At 43.6% G+C, this 19,733-nt stretch overlaps 1 protein-coding gene across 1 annotated transcript in view; it reads right to left on the bottom strand.

Moving 5' to 3' along the window:
• Positions 1–451: 451 nt before the first annotated feature.
• The window catches only part of UBE2H (ubiquitin conjugating enzyme E2 H), a 32,978-nt gene continuing 13,696 nt past the window's right edge, over positions 452–19,733 (bottom strand). Inside the window, exons 2-7 of the mRNA XM_069979260.1 lie at positions 18,778–18,854; positions 14,555–14,629; positions 10,442–10,481; positions 8,547–8,599; positions 5,231–5,359; positions 452–1,499 (exon numbers count right to left, since the gene is read on the bottom strand). Coding sequence (XP_069835361.1) covers positions 1,375–1,499; positions 5,231–5,359; positions 8,547–8,599; positions 10,442–10,481; positions 14,555–14,629; positions 18,778–18,854 — 499 coding nt within the window. The 3' untranslated portion in view covers positions 452–1,374. The remainder of the gene's footprint in view (positions 1,500–5,230; positions 5,360–8,546; positions 8,600–10,441; positions 10,482–14,554; positions 14,630–18,777; positions 18,855–19,733) is intronic.

Raw genomic sequence — 19,733 nt, 5'->3', positions numbered from 1 at the left:
AAACAGATGCGTTTTTTTGACGCACAATAAAGTACTGTTGACACTACTTTTTTGACCGTTAAAAAAAAACGGATCCGTTAAACGGATGCTGAAAACGCAGTGTGAACCTAACCTAAGCACTGAAGATTTTATTTTTAACAGGAGGCATGACTTAGTTTGTTATTCCCAGTGACAGCAAGGGAGAACAGACAGCTCTAAATATGCCCATATCCAGAACAAATATAGAGGAATTCCACAGTGAAATTCTACTGGAACTAGAAAAATTTCTTTTTTGAACGTTAAACACACATTTCTTTATTGTGGGCTTAACTGAATAGTAGACAGACATTCTTCTAAATTGGAGAGGTATTACTTTAAAAAAAGTTAGGTAAATGTTGAATGAAAGTGATTATTATTTCTGTGGTTGCAACATTAAAGCCGTGAGCTGCAAAACCGTGAATAATGACACATATTTGAAGTTGTCGCTATATTTCAAAGTAAATTAAGTCATACAATTCACCACCCTCTTTTCTCTAAAGGGAAACAATAGCAATGGGTCACTTCACCACTGGTTCTGCACACCCCAAACCCCATCTCCAAATGAATACATTTCTCCAAGATGGTGCACATCACCTTATTAGCAAACAAAACACTGTCATATTCTCAATGCTCTTGGCTTTGAAGAAGGGTGATAAATCAACATTAAAAAGGAAAAACTGTAATTAAAAATGGACAAAGGCGTGTATGAAATCTATTCAGGAGGGGTTGTTTTAGTTTTTTTTTTGTTTTGCTTTGCTTTTTTTTTTTTTTAAACTAAACTTAAATGTATTAAAAAAAAATGTGGGAGGAGGGGCAAGGGCAACACCAGTTGGTGCCCCCAAAAGCACACATTCCATGGAAGTTTGTAATCTTAAGTTTTTTTTCCCCTTGTGCACAATTTGCCTCTATGTACACCATATGGTTTTTAAGAATGTACTATTCCAGCAGAGTCCGAGGCATGATCGATCCACTTGGCAGGGCGTTAATAAAAGAGGACAATACTACTTGAAGACTATGTATCACAGCAGTCAGAATTGTTAGTTGTTTTGTTGCGTTTTGCTATATTTGTGGTCTTTTCTCAGTTCAAGTAGCATACAACGTTGGACTGCTGATCTCATGCACACAGCTACCAAAATGGAATGTGGGGGGAAAGGGGCATACGCTATGCACATTGGGTTGCAAAATGATCAGGAAAATCAAGACCTAAAGGGTGATGATATATCAATGCTATTATTCATAAAAACCTTGTTTAGTAATAAAAAAAATTGCTTTGTTTAAATATGAATATTATAGTCTGCTTTTCAGGGTTAGGAAATAAGTCTTTGTTTTTCACTTCCGAAAAGCAGATTGTATCTACTACAACTCCATATCCTGGGCTTCATCTTCCGAGAAGTCAGACATTGAGCTTTCAGATGAGCTATCTCCTGTGCGCTCTTCTTGTTCTTTAAGCGCCTCTTCTGTTGCATATTTCTGGATGTACTCTAGACATTTAAAAAACAAACAAAAACAAAACAAAATATACAACATTAAATCTAGCACATGTCCATACATAAAGAACCTTGTCATTCCGAAAAAAACACATGAAAACTATATGGACTGACTGAACTCCTCACAACACATGCAAATGTCAAATGTATATGCAAAGCCCCAAAATACAGAACATTTATCAACGTTAAGGGAGAAATCCATCGAAAATCTAAATTCCCCAGTGGCAGGGAGGAACATAAACTCTACTTACCTCTCCCTGGGCCTCTGCAGCACTGGCCTTACTGCACTGAGACTCCAGCCAGGCTCCTTGATCTCCTTCTGAAGGGATGTGATAACTTGCTGATGGACTGCCCACTCAGCCAGTCAGTGACTGGGGCAAGACACCGCTGTAGCCACTGATTGGCTGAGCGGGCAATCCATCAGCCGGGTCAGATGACATCCCTTCAGAAGGAGATTCAGGAGCCTGAAGCACGAGGAGAGGTAAGAAGCGCTTTTTTATTATGTTCCCCTAGGTCTAGGTTTACTGGCACTATAAATTTCCATTGTTCTTCTCAGTCATAAGTCCAAAACAATGAAAACAGTGGCAGTTCCAGCTACGCTGCATGCTGTACACCAACGATACACAGTGAACCTCATTGACTTTGAAACCTAATAGACCCTATTAAAACAGTAGTTGTGTACTGCACTATTTTGCCTGGCATATCCAGCAGAATGTATGACAGAGACTCCCAATAGCACTTTCAAAGCAAAATAGAACCTAGGAATGAGGAAGCTTTGGCACTCCAGCTTTTGAAATTCACACCATGCTTTGACAACCAAATATATGGATTTGGTTGCCCTGGTATGATGGGAACTGCAGTTTTGCAGTTGAATTACCCTTCCATGGACTAATGCTAAATTTACACGAGGCGATTATTGGCCCGATCGTACGATTAACGATTTTGAAGTAACGATTTTTTTTTATAACGATCAGCGTTTAGACGGTACGATATATCGTACGGAAAAATCGTTTTGCGATCGTGCGCCCACAGCCCGGCCCGCAGCCCGCCCCCCCAATCGCCACCCCCGCCGCCGCACCGATCGCCCCCACCAAGAACATACGTTACCTGCTCCGCGCAGCAGGTCTTCCGACATCCCCGCCTGCCATCTTCAGCGCATTGATTGGCTGAAGAGATGAGCCTGGAATTTCAAACGGCTCCTCTTCAGCCAATCAGTGCTGCCTTGCATTGATTAGCTGAAGAGATGAGCCGGGAATTTCAAACGGCTCCCCTCCAGCCAATCAGTGCTGAAGAGGAGCACTGATTGGCTGAAGAGATGAGCCGGGAATTTAAAACTGCTCCTCTTCAGCCAATCAGTGCGCTGAAGATGGGAGCCAGGGGATGTCGGAAGACCTGCTGCGCGGAGCAGGTAACGTATGTTCTTGGCCGCGGCGGTGGGGGCGATCGGAGCGGCGGCGGGTGGGCGATCGGAGCGGCGGGGGTGGCGATCGGGGCGGCCGGGCTATCGCGCGACGACTGTTTACACGGAACGATCGGCGAATTTTTTGCAATCGACGATTTATGAACATGTTAAAAGATCAAAATGAACGATTTTTCGATCATTCGCCGCGTTTACACGTACGATTATTGTTCGAATCCGATCATTATCGCGAAAATTCGCCCGATAATCGTTCCGTGTAAACGTAGCATAAGGGTCAATTTACACAGAAAGATTATCTGACAGATTATCTGCCAAAGATTTAAAGCCCAAACCAGGAATAGACTGTAAACAGAGATCAGGTCATAAAGGAAAGCCTGAGATTTCTCCTCTTTCAAATCCATTCCTGCCTTTGGCTTCAAATCTTTGGCAGATCATCTGTCAGATAATCTTTGTGTGTAAATGGACCGTTATGCTACGTTTACACGAAACGATTATCGGGCGAATTTTCACGATAACGATTGAATCGTACGATAATCGTACGTGTAAACGCGGCGAACGATCGAAAAATCTTTCATTTTGATCTTTTAACATGTTCATAAATTGTCGTTCGCAAAAAATTCGCCGATCGTTCCGTGTAAACAGTCGTCGCGCGATAGGCCGGCCGCCCGGCTCCCCGCTCTTTCGCAGCCCCCTGCGCCGGCTCGATCGCCATCCCCGCCGCCGCTCTGATCAACACCCCCGCCGGCCCGATCGCCTCCCCCGCCGCCACTCTGATCGCCACCACGAATGCAGCTAGGCTCCATTCATTGCAATGGAATAGAGCTGCAATACCATACACAAACTGAGGGGAAAAAAAAAGAAAAAAGAGTAGTGCTGTTTCTGGAAGAAAACAGCAATGTTTTCTAATGAATAAAAATACAAGCTTTTTTACAACCATTTTATCTAAAACGCATCTAAAACTAAATAAAGGCCCTATTCCACGGAACGATTATCAGCCGTATTTGGACGATAAGCATCCCATGGAAAAGAGGGCAACGATGGTTGTTTTTTTTTTTTTCCCCAAACACGTTGAAAAACAAACGTCCAAGATAGCAGCGATCTGCTGCCATCACTCCGTTGAATAGGAGCGGGGGCAGCAGGCCGCCACTATCCTCTATGGGCTGCCCAAACGATCTAGCAATCACCCGGGCAGCACACCCCCAACCCGCCAAATCCCTATTGTAGAATTGTGTAAATCCTACAGTAATCATTATGGTAGTTAAGTGTCACGACAGTGGTTTGTGCCATGTGGTTCTTCATCATGCTGCATACTAAAGATGGGTGTCCTGCACATAAAATGAAGAAACTTATGGAAGTCAGCACTTGCTGGTAAAAAATTCTGTTTATTTGCAATCTTGATAAAATCTTGTTACAAAAGTCCATAAAAGTCCATGAAAAATGCATACAGGACACAGTGACACATTTCTGGCCTCACCAGCCCTTAATCATCCTGCACACAAAATGTTTGGCCTGACACTGTACACTCAGGATGAGGATGAGGATGTGCTGGCATCCACAGAAGTAAATGTATAAGTGTATGCACTGCGCACAATAAAAACTATATTTTAGCTGAATGCCCCTCATTTTTCTCCTATTTTGACTGGATTTATAAAGGACTATTATTGCCTATAGAAGAGAGCACACCTATAGCCTGAATGAATTGTCCTAATATCAAACCCCACACCAGAGCCTACTTCTTTAAATAACCGTGTCAACCGTCCATCTTGTATATTTGTTAATGCCAAGTAGTAGTGTGAGTAAAACTTCTATGGCTAACCTTATAAATACTCACCGTTAGATATTAAAGTTATCTAAAAGAATCTATGCTTTGAACACTTATAATACTGACATCACACAGGCCCATGAAACGACTTGTAATGTCGAGGAAACTGAGACTGACAACTCCACTGGCCGCATTCTGTATGATGGCATGCAGAGTTCTTATTTGAATGCATGTGTAAAGTAATTTTTAGCTGCTTAACCACGCCAAATTATGGGTATATATACCCTAAAAGCACTACCAGTAATTTGGACCACAAAATTCATACCCTAAACCAAACACCAAAATTATTCCGAGTCCCCCCTCTCCCAGCCTTGGTCCTGCACCTAAAAGACAAGGACACCTTTGACAAATGTATATTGGAAATGTGCAGCAGACACACTAGCTTATGGTGTCAAAAACAGCACCTACTCAAAGGGGGTGTGTTACACTATCATTTTAAAGATGTACCACCATTATATTACAGAACTTATAAAACAAACGTACCTTTAATTTTTTGTTTGTACTCCTCTGGTCGATGCAGGTACATAGCTGCAGCATCTCCATTAAGTGGATCTATTGGATTGGGGTAGGCCAGCAGCTGGGGCAAAAAGGACTCAAATATATTGGTAAGATCTGCAATAAAAAGAAAAAAAAAAAAAAAAGGAATTTTTAGACATCCTGGTAATATTTTCCTGAGTTGAATTTTTATTGATTTATCTGTCATAATTTCCCCTATATAAGCAGTGCTTTATTTTAAACAATCGTTTGAGCAATCTTCAATAACCCACTGTTCTAAGCAGCAGAACATTAAGTGATATTAAGCTGCATGTATTTACGCACATGGACCACACTGCATGGGGCCAGAGATTGTTTTGGCAGCCCAACACATTCTCCTGACCTCACATTCCATGTGCATGCAGAATTGAGAGAAGTTATTTTTCAAAACTAAAACGGTTTTACAGAACATCTTTCTGAAAGAAATAAAATTAAATTTTATTATAATTATTTATAAAGCACCCTTAATCCCATAGGGGTAAAAAAACAAGAGCAATACAAGATTAAAAACACATTACTTGAAGGCAAATGGCAGACTGGTACATGGGGGAGGACCCTGCCTGCGAGGGCTTTCAGTTATTACGATTATAAATTTATTTTGTTACCAGACAACCCAATCCAACCCATTTCCCAGGGTATAGGGACTTACTGGCTGTAATCTGCACATTTGCCCCCAGTAGAAGAGGGTGTGAATCTTAAGCTCAGGGTGGTGTGAATATGTAAATCTCTCATGGCTCATGTCTCTGCTCATACACCTTCAATTAAAAATGATGACAGTGGACAATTTTAAGAGACTGTTCGCTGGCCGACTGTCATTGCCAACTGATGACAGTCATCGGCCATGTTGGAAATTTTTTGGAGGAGATGGTTTGTTCAAGAAAAGGGGATTAATATTCCCAGAACGATGATTTAACCATTGCCCGATGTCATTGATCATGTATAAGAAGTTTTAACAACTTTAAAGGGGTTGGCCAATTCATAGTAAAATTATTCAGTGTACAGCATCAGTAAGTGACTTAGTGTATATACTGACAGCAGCTCCTTGTGTACCTCACAGAACTAAATATCAGGCTCTTCTCATCCAGCCTGGGCTGCCCTGCTATGTGGCCATTCTGTCCATAAGCTGGCTAAGCATGGAAGAGCATGTGATCATGCCCCACCATCAGTGTCCTCCATTGGCATTTACAGGCTCAGTGGTGGACACTCAGAGCAGGAAATGGTCACATGCTCAGCCACCTAACAGACTCATCCTGAGCATTCTCTATTAAGAGCTGCCCAAACAACTTCTCTTAGCTACAATTGACAGCTTTGTCATGGCCAAAAGTTTTGAGAATGACATATTATATTTTCACATGATCTGCTGCCCTCTGGTTTTTATGTGTGTTTGTCAGATGTTTTTTTATCACATACAGAAATATAATTGCAATCATATTATGAATAACAAAAGCTTATATTGACAGTTAGAATGAGTTAATGCAGCAAGTCAATACTTGCAGTGTTGACCCTTCTTCAGGACCTCTGCAATTCTCCCTGGCATGCTCTCAATCAACTTGTGGGCCAAATCCTGACTGATAGCAGTCCATTCTTGAACAATCAATGCTTGCATTTTGTCAGAATTTGTTGGTTTTTGTTGGTATACCCGTCTCTTGATTGACCACAAGTTCTCAATGGGATTAAGATCTGGGGAGTTTCTAGGCCATGGACCAAAAATCTCTATGTTTTGTTCCCTGAGCCATTTAGTTATCACCTTTGCTTTATGGCAAGGTGCTCCATCATGCTGGAAAAGGCATTGTTGATCGCCAAACTGCTCTTGGACGGTTGGGAGAAGTTGCTTTCGGAGGACATTCTGGTACCATTCTTTATTCATGGCTGTGTTTTTAGGAAAGACTGTGACAGAGCCGATTCTCTTGGCTGAGAAGCAACCCCACACATGAATAATTTCAGGATGCTTTACAGTTGGCATGAGACAAGACTGGTGGTAGCGCTCACCTCGTCTTTTCAGAAGCTGTTTTCCAGATGTCCCAAACAATCGGAAAGGGGATTCATCAGAGAAAATCACTTTACCCCAGTCCTCAGCAGTCCACTCCCTGTACCTTTTGCAGAATATGAGTCTGTCCCTGATGTTTTTTTCTGGAGAGAAGTGGCTTCTTTAATACCCTCCTTGAGACCAGGCCTTGCTCCAAGAGTCTCCGCCTCACAGTGCGTGCAGATGCACTCACACCTGCCTGCTGCCATTCCTGAGCAAGCTCTGCACTGCTGGTAGCCCGATCCCGCAGCTGAAACACTTTTAAGAGACTGTCCTGGTGCTTCCTGGTCTTTTTTGGGCACCCTGGAGCCTTTTTGGCAACAATGGAACCTCTCTACTTGATGTTGCGATAGATTGTTGACTGAGGTGTAGAGATGAGCGAACCTAGAGCATGCTAAAGTCGATCCGAACCCGAACTTTTGGCATTTGATTAGCGGTGGCTGCTGAACTTGGATAAAGCCCTAAGGCTATGTGGAAAACATGGATATAGTCATTGGCTGTATCCATGTTTTCCAGACAACCTTAGAGCTTTATCCACGTTCTGCAGCCCCGGCTAATCAAATAACGAACATTCGGGTTCGGATCGACTCGAACCCGAACCCGGTTTGTTCATCTCTACTGAGGTGCAATCTTTCTAGCTGCGATACTCTTCCTTGTTAGGCCATTTTTGTGCAGTGCAATGACTGCATGTGTTTCTTTAGAAATAACCATGGTTAACAGAAGAGAAACAATGATGCCAAGCACCAGCCTCCTTTTAAAGCGTCCAGTAGTGTCATTTTCACTTAATCATGACAGATTGATCTCCAGCCCTGTCCTCATCAACACCCACACCTGTGTTAATGGAGCAATCACTGAAACTTTAATGGGGGATAAAGTTCATTTTCTAGGCAAATATTGACTTTGCAAGTAATTGCTGTTAAGCTGATCACTCTTTATAACATTCTGGAGTATATGCAAATTTCCATTTTAAAAACTGAAGCAGTAGACTTTGTAAAAATTAATATTTGTATCATTCTCAAAACTTTTGGCTATGACTGTACAGAGACTGATGAGGAGTGGCTAGGGGAAGCTCAATACAAAAAGTTTGTGGCTCCTATAAGAGCCTACCTACAGGATACTTATTGTGGCTGTGGCCCAGAAATTAATGTTTTTCTGTGTCATATTTTGCGCTTGTATGACCAAAACAGCTGGTATCACTGCACCTCCTCCTAACCTATGTAACCGGTAACACAAACTCACCATACAGAGCTGTCCAGGTTTGATTGATGACATCTAGACACACTGTACCCGATCTGTGAAGAGAAAAAGTATTACAGTGAAGTAGGCATTTCACCAAATGATCAAAACTCAGGAGACATTACCAATACGTAACATATTCTGCTTTATTAGCACAGTTTCCTCCATAGTACCACAAAAACCTAAAATGGACTATCCAAGTCAGACTATCCTGATGAGAACTTCAAGTTTTTATAGCAAGCTGCTTTTGTTCTTAAAATAAATCACATTAGATTTCTGTGGATTTTATGTAGCACTGCGCGTCAACTGCCAAGCAAGAGAATATACAGGTTTTACTACAGAAATAGCCCCAGCAACATCAATGTCACACGTATCGCATATCTATGGATAGAAAAGAGATGAAAGTGTTCCTGTCATTTAAATGAGCTTTTGACATGTCATAAGATAAGATTGGTTAGGCTTCTAGTGCTGAGGCCCCTTCTAATCATTAGACATAATCAGGTGCAGCAATCAGAGGGGGTTTAACCAGGGGCGGTCTTTGGCACCAAGCACCCCAAGCGACCGCTTGGGGCCCCAACATCCAGGGGGGCCCTGCTCTTGTGCTCAAGACCGCTGGACAGGGCCGCTTCCCCGCTCGCTGCTGCCATCTGAACTGTAACTATGAGCACTCGTAATGAGCGCTCATAGTTACATGCAGCAGCACTGACAGGGCGGGAGACATTGGCTCCCTTCCTATCAGCCACTCTTGTGGCCGCAGGAAGGGTTTTCCCAGCGGTCACAAGGGGCAGCTTTGTCCTTGTGGTGTCGGCGCTCCAGTGACATCACTGGAGCATCAGCGCCAGGACAAGGGGAGTGCGGCCTCTTGTGATCGCTGGGAAAACCCTTCCTGCAGCCACAAGAATGAAGAGAAGCGGAGACGCCCAGACCCAGGTGAGTATAAGTGTTTTTTTTATTGTGTTATATACTATATGGGAGGGGGAGCACACAGGGGTCTGTTTAACTGGGGGAGCCCACATAGGGGGTCTATATAAATGGGGGGAGCACACAGGGGGGCTATATAACAGGGGCAGAACACAGGGGGGCTATAGACTACTGGGGCTTCACAGAGGGGTCTATATACTACTGGGGGCAACACACAGGGGGTCTATATACTACTTGGGGCAGCAGAATGGGGTCTATATACTACTGGTGGGGCACACAGGGGGTCTATATACTACTTGTGAGGCACACAGGTGGTCTATATATAACTGGGGGAGCACACAGGGGTCTGTATACTACTGGGGCAGCACACAAGCGGTATATATAATACTGGTGGGGCACACAGGGGGTCTATATACTACTGGAGGAGCACACAGGGGTCTATATCCAAGTGGGGGAGCACATAGGAGGTCTATATCCAAGTGGGGGAGCATACAGAGGGGGTAAATACCCCTGAGGGAGCACACAGGGGGCCTATATACTAGTGGGGCAGCAGGAGGTCTATATACTTCTGGGGGAGCACACGGGGGCTATATATAACTGGGGGAACACACAGGGGTCTATATACTACTGGGGGAAGCAAACAAGGGGTATATACTACTGGGGGCAGCACACAAGGAGCGTATATTACTGGCGGTAGCACACAAGGGGTGTATACTACTGGGGGCAACACACAGCGGTCTATTGTTTTGGAACGCGTAACGAGGGGGGGGCCCCAGACATAACTTTGCTTGGGGCCCCAGAAATGCCAAGACCGCCCCTGGGTTTAACCCCTCTAAAAGGTTAGTTTGAGTGAGTCAATGCTGTCAAATTCACTTCAACATACCCAAAATGTGTGTTAAGCTCTCCATATACACCAATTAACTTTTTTCGGCATAAATTCTGACAGAATGTGTTTAAAAACGCCAATGGTAACTTACGCTTCATCAATGTTGGGGTGAAATATTTTGTTCATAAATCCTAGAAAGGAAGATTAAAGACAAACATTTTTACAAGCTTGGATTTCTCAAAATAGGTATATAGCATTTTCACTGACACTACATGCACAGACCTCATCACTGAGTTTAAAAGGGAATGTATCATCAGAAAACTTGTTTAAATAATTTTTTTATGTTATATATTTAAGATTTTTTTGTGACACTGCTGATCTTTAATTTTCTGCCTACATTATAAAATTATTCTGACACCTTGCAATTTCCATTCTCACCTCTGGGGCTAAACCTAAGCTGATACTTCCTGTTAGGAATGTGGTGATAAGAGGAAGCTGCTGTAAAGTGATCTGTACAGCATTGCCGAGACATGTGACTCCAGCAGATAGAGAAGACAATAGCAGCTACTTGTGGAATCACCTCTTCAAAGGTCACAGAGTACGCTCAGTGATGTTTCACATTCATTTTAAGGGGACAGACTGTCTTTTGTCCTCTATATCCATGAATCTTGCTGAAAAGCATGTCACCAAATTCTGTTAAAAACAGCTCAGGCAAGATGGTAACTGCCATAACAATGTACAAAAAGTTAAATAAAAATTACACAGTCAGAAAAATCGAAACAGATTAAAATAAAGTCTTTTTTGTATCCAACTTTAATTAGTAAAAGAACTGTAATGTTTCAGTCAGTCCCATTACCACAGTTTTATAAAAATCAAGAACCAACTAGTGTAGCCTGCCTTTACAAACATTTGTAAAAGAATGTGTTGTTGTGAACAGCTCACAGGATTCAAGCATGGTACGGTAATTAGATGGCTCTCTAATCAGCACATCAGCAAAATGATAGCCAAGATGTGACTGGTTGCTATGGGCAAATAAAACTTGATCAGATTTGAAATAATAATAAATAATATTATTATTATTATTAATAAATAATAATAATATTTATTTGTATAGCGCCAACAGATTCCACAGCGCTTATTTAAATATATAAATACATTACAGGTTATATATTAAAGGACAACTCCGGCGAAAAGTTTTTTGGGCTTATTTAACACACATTACAAAGTTATATAACTTTGTAATGTGGTTAAATACCCGGTCTGGCCCCCTTCCCCCACTTTCCAACCCCGACCCCCCACCCCGGAAGTTAAAGAATATATACATTACCTATTACGGTCGTCTTCTCTGGTGTCGAGTGACGTCAGAGCTGGGGGGCGGTCCGGGTCTTCTTCCTCCTCGGCGTCTTCATTGAGAGTGAATGGGAGAGAAAAGGCTACTGGTGCACATGCGCACCAGCAGCCTTTTCATTGGCTGGAGCGCATCACATGGCTTCCAGCTTGCTCAGCCCTGATTGGCTGAGCTTGCTGGAAGCCATGTGATGCGCTCCAGCCAATGAAAAGGCTGCCGGTGCGCAAGCGCACTGGCAGCCTTTTCTCTCTCATGGACCCGGAAGCAAGAGACATCGCTGGACGGCGGAGGCAGGTGACGGTGAGGCAGACGGCGGGCGAATGGAGTGGCGATCGTCACCGGAGGGATGGTGAGTATGGTGTCTGTGTGTGTCTGTTTTTTTTTGGGGGGGGGGGGTCCCGCCGGAGTTGTCCTTTAAGTTATACAATGAATAAATTAAAATACCAAATTAGTGACCTGCTCTCAAGAGCTTACAGACTAGGATGCCTGGGAGTAACACGAGAGGCAACAAGTGCTTTATTTGTCAATGTTCCAGTCATTGTACATGGAATCTCTAAGTGCCTATAGGTGAATGGGCAAGCCAGTCACAAGCCATTTTCTAAGCTCAAATAACAAGGACAGTGTAACTAGCACCGAAGAAGTTATAGAGCGGATGGAGAGGGGATAGCAAAGGGAGACGAGATTACGAAATGTTATAAGCACGCCTGAAGAGATGGGTCTTCAGGGCACGCTTAAAACTGGGGATGTTGTAAATAAGTCTGAGGTCTTTGGGTAAAGAGTTCCAGAGAGCTGGTGCAGCACGAGAGAAGTCTTGGAGGCGGGAATGAGAAGCTCTGATTAAAGAAGAGGTTAGTGTAAGGTCATTAGCAGAACGCAGAGCACGGGAAGGATGGTAGGTGGAGATGAGGGAGGAGATATATGGAGGGGCAGAGTTGTGTAGAGCTTTATGGGTGAGGGTGAGAAGTTTGAACTGTGTTCTATATTTAATGGGTAACCAGTGCAGTGACTGGCACAGAAGGGAGACGTCGGTATAGCGGCTGGAGGGGAAGATTAGCCTGGCTGCTGTGTTCAGGATAGACTGGAGAGGGGAGAGCTTAGAGAGAGGAAGACCGATAAGTAGGGAGTTAAAGTAGTCAAGACGGGAATGGATCAGGGCGACAGTCAGTGAATACTCATCTTGTCTCAAAAATGCTTTTCGCCATGAATCGGAAAAAAATTTCCAGACACTCCAAAATCTTGCCAAAAGAGTAGAAGCGGTTATAACTGCAAAGAGGGGAGGCAGGGACTAACATTATATTAAATGTTGATGGATTTAGACCTGTACCTGTACCCGATCTGTGAAGTTTTGCATATACTACGACACTGTGTAGGCCTGGTGCTCCAAGTGTTAATCGGGGGCCTGGCATATAACGGGGTTATTTGTTCCCCTATTTTATGGACATATAAAGCTTTCACATTAAAGGGGTAGTGCGGCGCTAAGCAATTTTTCACAAAATAACACACATTACAAAGTTATACAACTTTGTAATGTATGTTATGTATGTGAATGGCCCCCTTCCCCGAGTTCCCCCACACCCACGCTAAACCCGGAAGTGTGGTGCATTATACTCACCTGATTCGTGTCGACCCCCGGCCGCCATCTTGTGACAATGATGTAATCTTCGGGAGGCCGGCCGAACCGCTGCAGCAGGCCCCCCTCTGCCGTGTCATCAGCTGCTCAGCCGCGATTGGCTGAGCATAACTAAGCTCAGCCAATCGTGGCTGAGCAGCTGATGACGCAGCGGGGGGGCGGCATGAGGGACGCGTCATCAGCTGCTCAGCCGCGAATGGCTGAGCTTCGTTATGCTCAGCCAATCGTGGCTGAGCAGCCGATGACGCGGCAGAGGGAGGCTGGCATGAAGGAGGGCTAGTGCGGTCCGGCCGGCCTCCCGAAGACTACGTCATTGTCCCCAAGATGGCGGCCGGGGTCGACACGAATCAGGTATGTATAGTGCACTACAGTTCCGGGGGTGGGGGGTGGGGGGACACGGGGAAGGGGGCCATTCACTAACATAACATACATTACAAAGTTGTATAACTTTGTAATGTCTGTTATCTAGTGAATAATTTTCTAACGCCGCACAACCCCTTTAACCTCTCACCTCCCAAACAGGTATATACGTGTCACTAGCCTGGCTGGCAAAGACACATTATAACCTGTCCACTCCTATTATCTTACTTTTTTAATGATTTACCTCTTATCTATTAAACCAGTGTGTAAAGTAGTCTCCTGAGGATCCTAGAGTAACATCTGGGTGAAACGTGCAGATACGCACCTGATTTTTGACGTAACTACTTGCATTGTCGCGCTCCTTATGTGTGTATCAGGGCCATTGGGCCCATTTGGAGTTAGACAATAAGAGGTTCAACACTTTAGTATCTGTTGTGAAGTGCCTTACGGTGTAGAATTTTTAATATTACTTCTTTTAATGCATATTTATAAAAGTCAGATTTTAATACGCAATTCTGGAAAATTATATATGCTCCATGTATTGGGACCGGTATATAATTCAGCGTTCGAATGCAGCTTTCTAAAAGGACTTATGCACACGTTCAGTATTTTTATAAAGTCCGTAGATTCCTCCCTCTATTCACCACAAATTACAGATTGATCCCATTGATTTATATAAGAGGATCCGTAAAAAATTTTTTTAGGTCCGCACTAGGACATGTCCTAGTTCAGCATATGTTTGCATCCTTGTAATCTACTGATCGTGTGAATAGCCCAATAGACAACAATGTGCACTAACTCGAATACGGAAATACGGATCCGTAGATTATAGGACGTGTCAATAAGGCCTAAAAAGTGAACTTTTGCTCTGGCTTTTCACTCCTCCTGTAGGAGTTAAAATACATTTTCTGCAGTACTGTACCTACCTATAGAAGGAGACTTGAAAGGATATTTATCAGGAAGGTCAACTCTAACTTTCCACACTCCACCTTCATATGGTGCTGCCGTAAAGAAGAAAACAATGACTTTCCATATACATAAGGAAGGCGCAGCAAAGGAAACAATGTGGCACATTTGAAAGTTAAAAAATAAATAATAAGTATAATGTCAAACAATGAACAGCCTAAAAAATAGACTTTTATTGTACTTTTTATTGTAAGCAAAGTTAAATAATATTTCCTGCCTACCAACCATTAAAGGACAACTCCAGCCAAAACTATTTTTTAATGTTATTACTTAGGGAAAGTTAGACAAATTTCTAATGTACAATAATTATGGGAAATGCACATATAGGGCTATTTCCCTTAAAGGGAATGTGTCACAAAGTTAAAAAAAATTTTTTGAAAATGATAAAATTTAATTTGTTATTTTTTTGGTTAATTTATAAAGTGTGTTTTTATTTTTTTTACATGTAAGGAAATATGAAAAATTCATTATCTAATTTTTCATATTTCCCAGTGATGGCCCCTAGGGGGAGCGCCAGCAGAAAAACTGCTGGTAAAAGTAACCTGAAATACGGCTGTGCTGAAAAAAAGAGGCAGTCTCTGCTCAACTGCTGTGACATCATCACCTCCCTCCTCTTTTCACAAGGGAACAAAGAGGGGAAAGGTGATATGTGTACTGCTGGGCAGCGCCATTTTGTTGTTGTCTGCATAGAAGTACACATACAAGAAGTGTCCCTAGCCCTTCATACTACACCTCAGTGTCACACGATAGATAGATAGATAGATAGATAGATAGATAGATAGATAGATAGATAGATTCACTATATCGAAAAGCAGCACTACTTTTTAGGATGTGCGAGTCCCAGTAGATAGGTCCCGACCACGGACCAAACTAATACAGTTCATATAATACTCCACGGCAACTCCAATACGTGTCAAACGTGATTCAAATTTATTCCATCTTGTGATACATCAAATAAATAGTGCAGCACAGCAAATACAGGATGCGACGTTTCGACGGTCTCTCAGGCTTAAAAAGACGGTGAAAGACAGTTAAAGCGTTGCATCCTGTATTTGCTGTGCTGCACTATTTATTTGATGTATCACAAGATGGAATAAATTTAAATCACGTTTGACACGTATTGGAGTTGCCGTGGAGTATTATCTGAACTAGATAGATAGATAGATGAGAGAGGAGTAGGAGAGACACTTTGCTCTCCTATATGCAGCCACCTCAGTGAGACAAGAGTTGCTGACTGTAATAAGTGACTAACTTCTTTGCTGCAGTCAGTGACTGGTTACAATATTTGCAGCCTGTACAGATGTATCAATTACAGTGAAACACATAGTTGCCAATAGTTCTGGATAGCAGTAACTCCTGTCCTGGGAGCTGATAGTTTGGTGTATTCCTCTATAGTTATATAATCACTGTGGAGGATAATACATGTATGTACTGGTACCTTATCTGTCTGGGACCTGACAAAAACTCCCAGCATACACATGCAATATACTTCACAGTGATTATATAGCTATAGGGGAATCCACCAAACAAACCATCAGCTCCAATGATAGGAGTTAGTTACTCATTACAACTTGTAATTTACAACAAATTGCTTTACCATATATATAGGGGATCTGTGTTATTACCTGAGCTCCTCCTGCAGCTGTAAACTGTCGGATCCCCAGTGCAGCAACTGCCCGATCAGAACACGCAGTCTGGCTCAGTTCCCTGCCCTGTACTCGGCTCATGTGACTGTAACCCGACAATAACTGAGTACAGGGCAGGGAACTGAGCCAGACTGAGTGTTCTTATCGGGCAGTTGCTGCACTGGGGATTCGACAATTTACAGCTGCAAGAGGAGCTCAGGTGATAACCCTGATCCCCTGTATCCTCTACTGTATAAGACTCCCACTGAGGGAGCAGCGGCACATAGACAGAGGAGAGCAGGGGCACATAGCAAGGGGGGGGGGGGCAGGGGACAGCAGCAATATACAGACAGGGGGAGAGAAGCGGCAATATACAGACAGGGGGAGAGAAGCGGCAATATACAGACAGGGGGAGAGAAGCGGCAATATACAGACAGGGGGAGAGAAGCGGCAATATACAGACAGGGGGAGAGAAGCGGCAATATACAGACAGGGGGAGAGAAGCGGCAATATACAGACAGGGGGAGAGAAGCGGCAATATACAGACAGGGGGAGAGAAGCGGCAATATACAGACAGGGGGAGAGAAGCGGCAATATACAGACAGGGGGAGAGAAGCGGCAATATACAGACAGGGGGAGAGAAGCGGCAATATACAGACAGGGGGAGAGAAGCGGCATACAGACAGGGGGAGAGAAGCGGCATACAGACAGGGGGAGAGAAGCGGCATACAGACAGGGGGAGAGAAGCGGCATACAGATGGGGACAGCAGCAGTATACAAGCGGGAGGGAGCAGCAGTATACAGACGGGGGACAGCAGCAGTATACAGATTGGGGAGTGCATGGGGAATACAGACGGCCAACAAGTATTACCAGGAGCAGGCTCCTCTAAAATGGTGCCACCACCCTCCCCTAGCTGTGTACTACGCATGCCTTTGAATATGCGTAGCACACAGCTAATGAAACACATTGTAAGTGAACGGGACGGACTCCGTCCCGTTCACTTCAATGCTCTGTGTGTGCCGTACAGCATCTGTGTAAGTGTCGTGCAAAGACACCATACACAGATGCTATTCAACATGGCAGCCCCCTGTGGCCAGCATCAGTGTTATAAAACATTGATAGTACAGGAAAAATAAATACCAAGCCACTTATTTTTTATAATTACATGAAAAAAAAACTATCCCTTTAATTTAGTAGATCAGGGAGACTTCAGATTCTCTAAAAAGACATGACGTCACGAACCGGGGGTGTAATTACAATGGAGTGTCCAGCAGGGGCGCACTATATTTAGAAGTCAATGAGTACCATTGACTTCTATATATAGTGCGCCCCTGCTGGACACTCCATTGTAATTACAATGGATGTGTATGTAAATGTAATACAGTATACAGTTTTTGATTGAATACATTTATGGACTACTTTGGGGAGCAAGTGTCCTTGCTCCCCACAGTATTCCATAAATGTAATCAATCAGTACATAACAGTAGCCCGCCGAACCGCTGCCCGCCCGCCGCTCTGGACTAGACTCAACTACTACTCTCATGGTGATGGGAGAGTAGTAGCTGGGTTATATCGTCGCTGATGCTGCTGCTGATGGGCGCAGGGGGAGCCACTCATCACTGCAGCTATCATCCCTCTTCGCTCCCCCCTCCTCCTCCGGTTAAACTTTACACTGACTATGTGATGGCTGACTCCCCGCCCGGCGCCGCTCTCCGATCACACATGCCGGCTGGGGACACCAGGAAGCACCGGGAGCCGGAATGTGTTATCGGAGAGCGGCGCTGGGCGGGGAGTCAGCCATCACATAGTCAGTGTAAAGTTTGGCCTGAGGAGGAGGGGGGGAGCGGAGGGGGATGATAGCTGCACAGTGATGAGCGGCTCCCCCTGCGCCCATCAGCAGCAGTGGCGATATAACCCAGCTACTACTCTCCCATCACCATGAGAGTAGTCATCATAGTTGAGTCTAGTCCAGAGCGGCTGGTTTTCGGCAGCGGCGGGCATTCGGTAGCGGTTCGGCGGCCGGGCAGCAGTTTGGCGGGTTACTGTTATGTACTGATTGATTACATTTATGGAATACTTTGGGGAGCAAGGACACCTGCTCCCCAAAGTATTCCATAAAATGTATTCAATCAAAAACACTGTATACTGTATTACATTTACATACACATCCATTGTAATTACAATGGAGTGTCCAGCAGGGGCGCACTATATATAGAAGTCAATAGTACTCATTGACTTTTATATATATAGTGCGCCCCTGCTGGCGAACCATTGTAATTACACCACCGATTCGTGACGTCATTTTTTTTTTTTAGAGAATCTGAAGTCTCCCTGATCTACTAAATTAAGGGAAATAGCCCTATATGTGCATTTCCCATAATTAATGTACATTAGAAATTTGTCTAACTTTCCGTAAGTAATAACATATTAAAAAATAGTTTGGGCCGGACTTCTCCTTTAATGATCACTCGCACCTTTGGTGTGATTCACACACAGGGTGATTACTACAATTTAAGGGGGAAGGGGGGCAAGTGTTAATGGCATTTGTATTACTTACTTCCTTGTGGTCCATAAAATTTCACTATAAATTCATTTAGACCTCCTAGGATTGTAACTTCATGTTTGCTTTCAATGCTAAAAGAGCAAGTTAAGGGAAATACACGAGCAAATTATCGCATTCTACAAAGCAAGATACATACATGGATGATACAACGTGCTGCTTTAATCACAGTAAAGTTTATACATTGTCATACTACAGGTCATCATAGGAAACTGTCTGCAAGTGTCTCTACCTCAGCAATAAATGTCTTATCTGTCCCAATAGATAGACAAAAAAGGAAGGAGGGAAGGAATATCACCCCTAAAGTATTAATACTAAAGGCCCTTTTACATGGGGGGGATGTGCACCACTAATGAGGATTTTATTGGCCATATATAAGATGCAGTTAGCTTACATTTTATCATTTGTTGGCTGATCAGTGGCCCTTCTACACAGACCGATTGTCTTGTTCCTAAAAAACACTCAATTACAAATTGGCCAATGTAAAAGGGCCTTAAAGGGGTTATCCAGCACTACAAAAACATGGCCACTTCTCCCCCTCTCGTCTCCAGATTGGGTGGGGTTTTAAACTCCATTGAAGTAAATAGAGCCTAATTGTAAATGACACCTAAACTGGAGATGAGAGGGGGAAAAGTGGCAATGTTTTTGTAACGCTGGATAACCCCTCTAATGCTAGATACCCAAGAGAAGCAACTATGTCCCACCTGTTAGGGCCATATAACACGACACAATGTAGTGGGGGAAGAGAGTGCGAACTATTACACGCACATTAAGCATTGGAAAACAAATGGGGCGCGGGAAGCTGCGAGAGGGGCGGCCCAGAAAATCTTTAGGCCCATTCAAGGGAGTGGCAGCCCGCTGCTCCTATTACACAGAGACAGGGAGCAGACTGTTGCAAACGTGAATGTTTCAATAGGTCATGTTTAAGGACAACGATCAGCCGACATCATGTA

This window comes from Dendropsophus ebraccatus, chromosome 1, assembly GCF_027789765.1.
Source record: "Dendropsophus ebraccatus isolate aDenEbr1 chromosome 1, aDenEbr1.pat, whole genome shotgun sequence".
In the NCBI taxonomy this organism is placed as follows: domain Eukaryota; kingdom Metazoa; phylum Chordata; class Amphibia; order Anura; family Hylidae; genus Dendropsophus; species Dendropsophus ebraccatus.
This window is presented reverse-complemented; position numbering and strand designations above follow the sequence as displayed.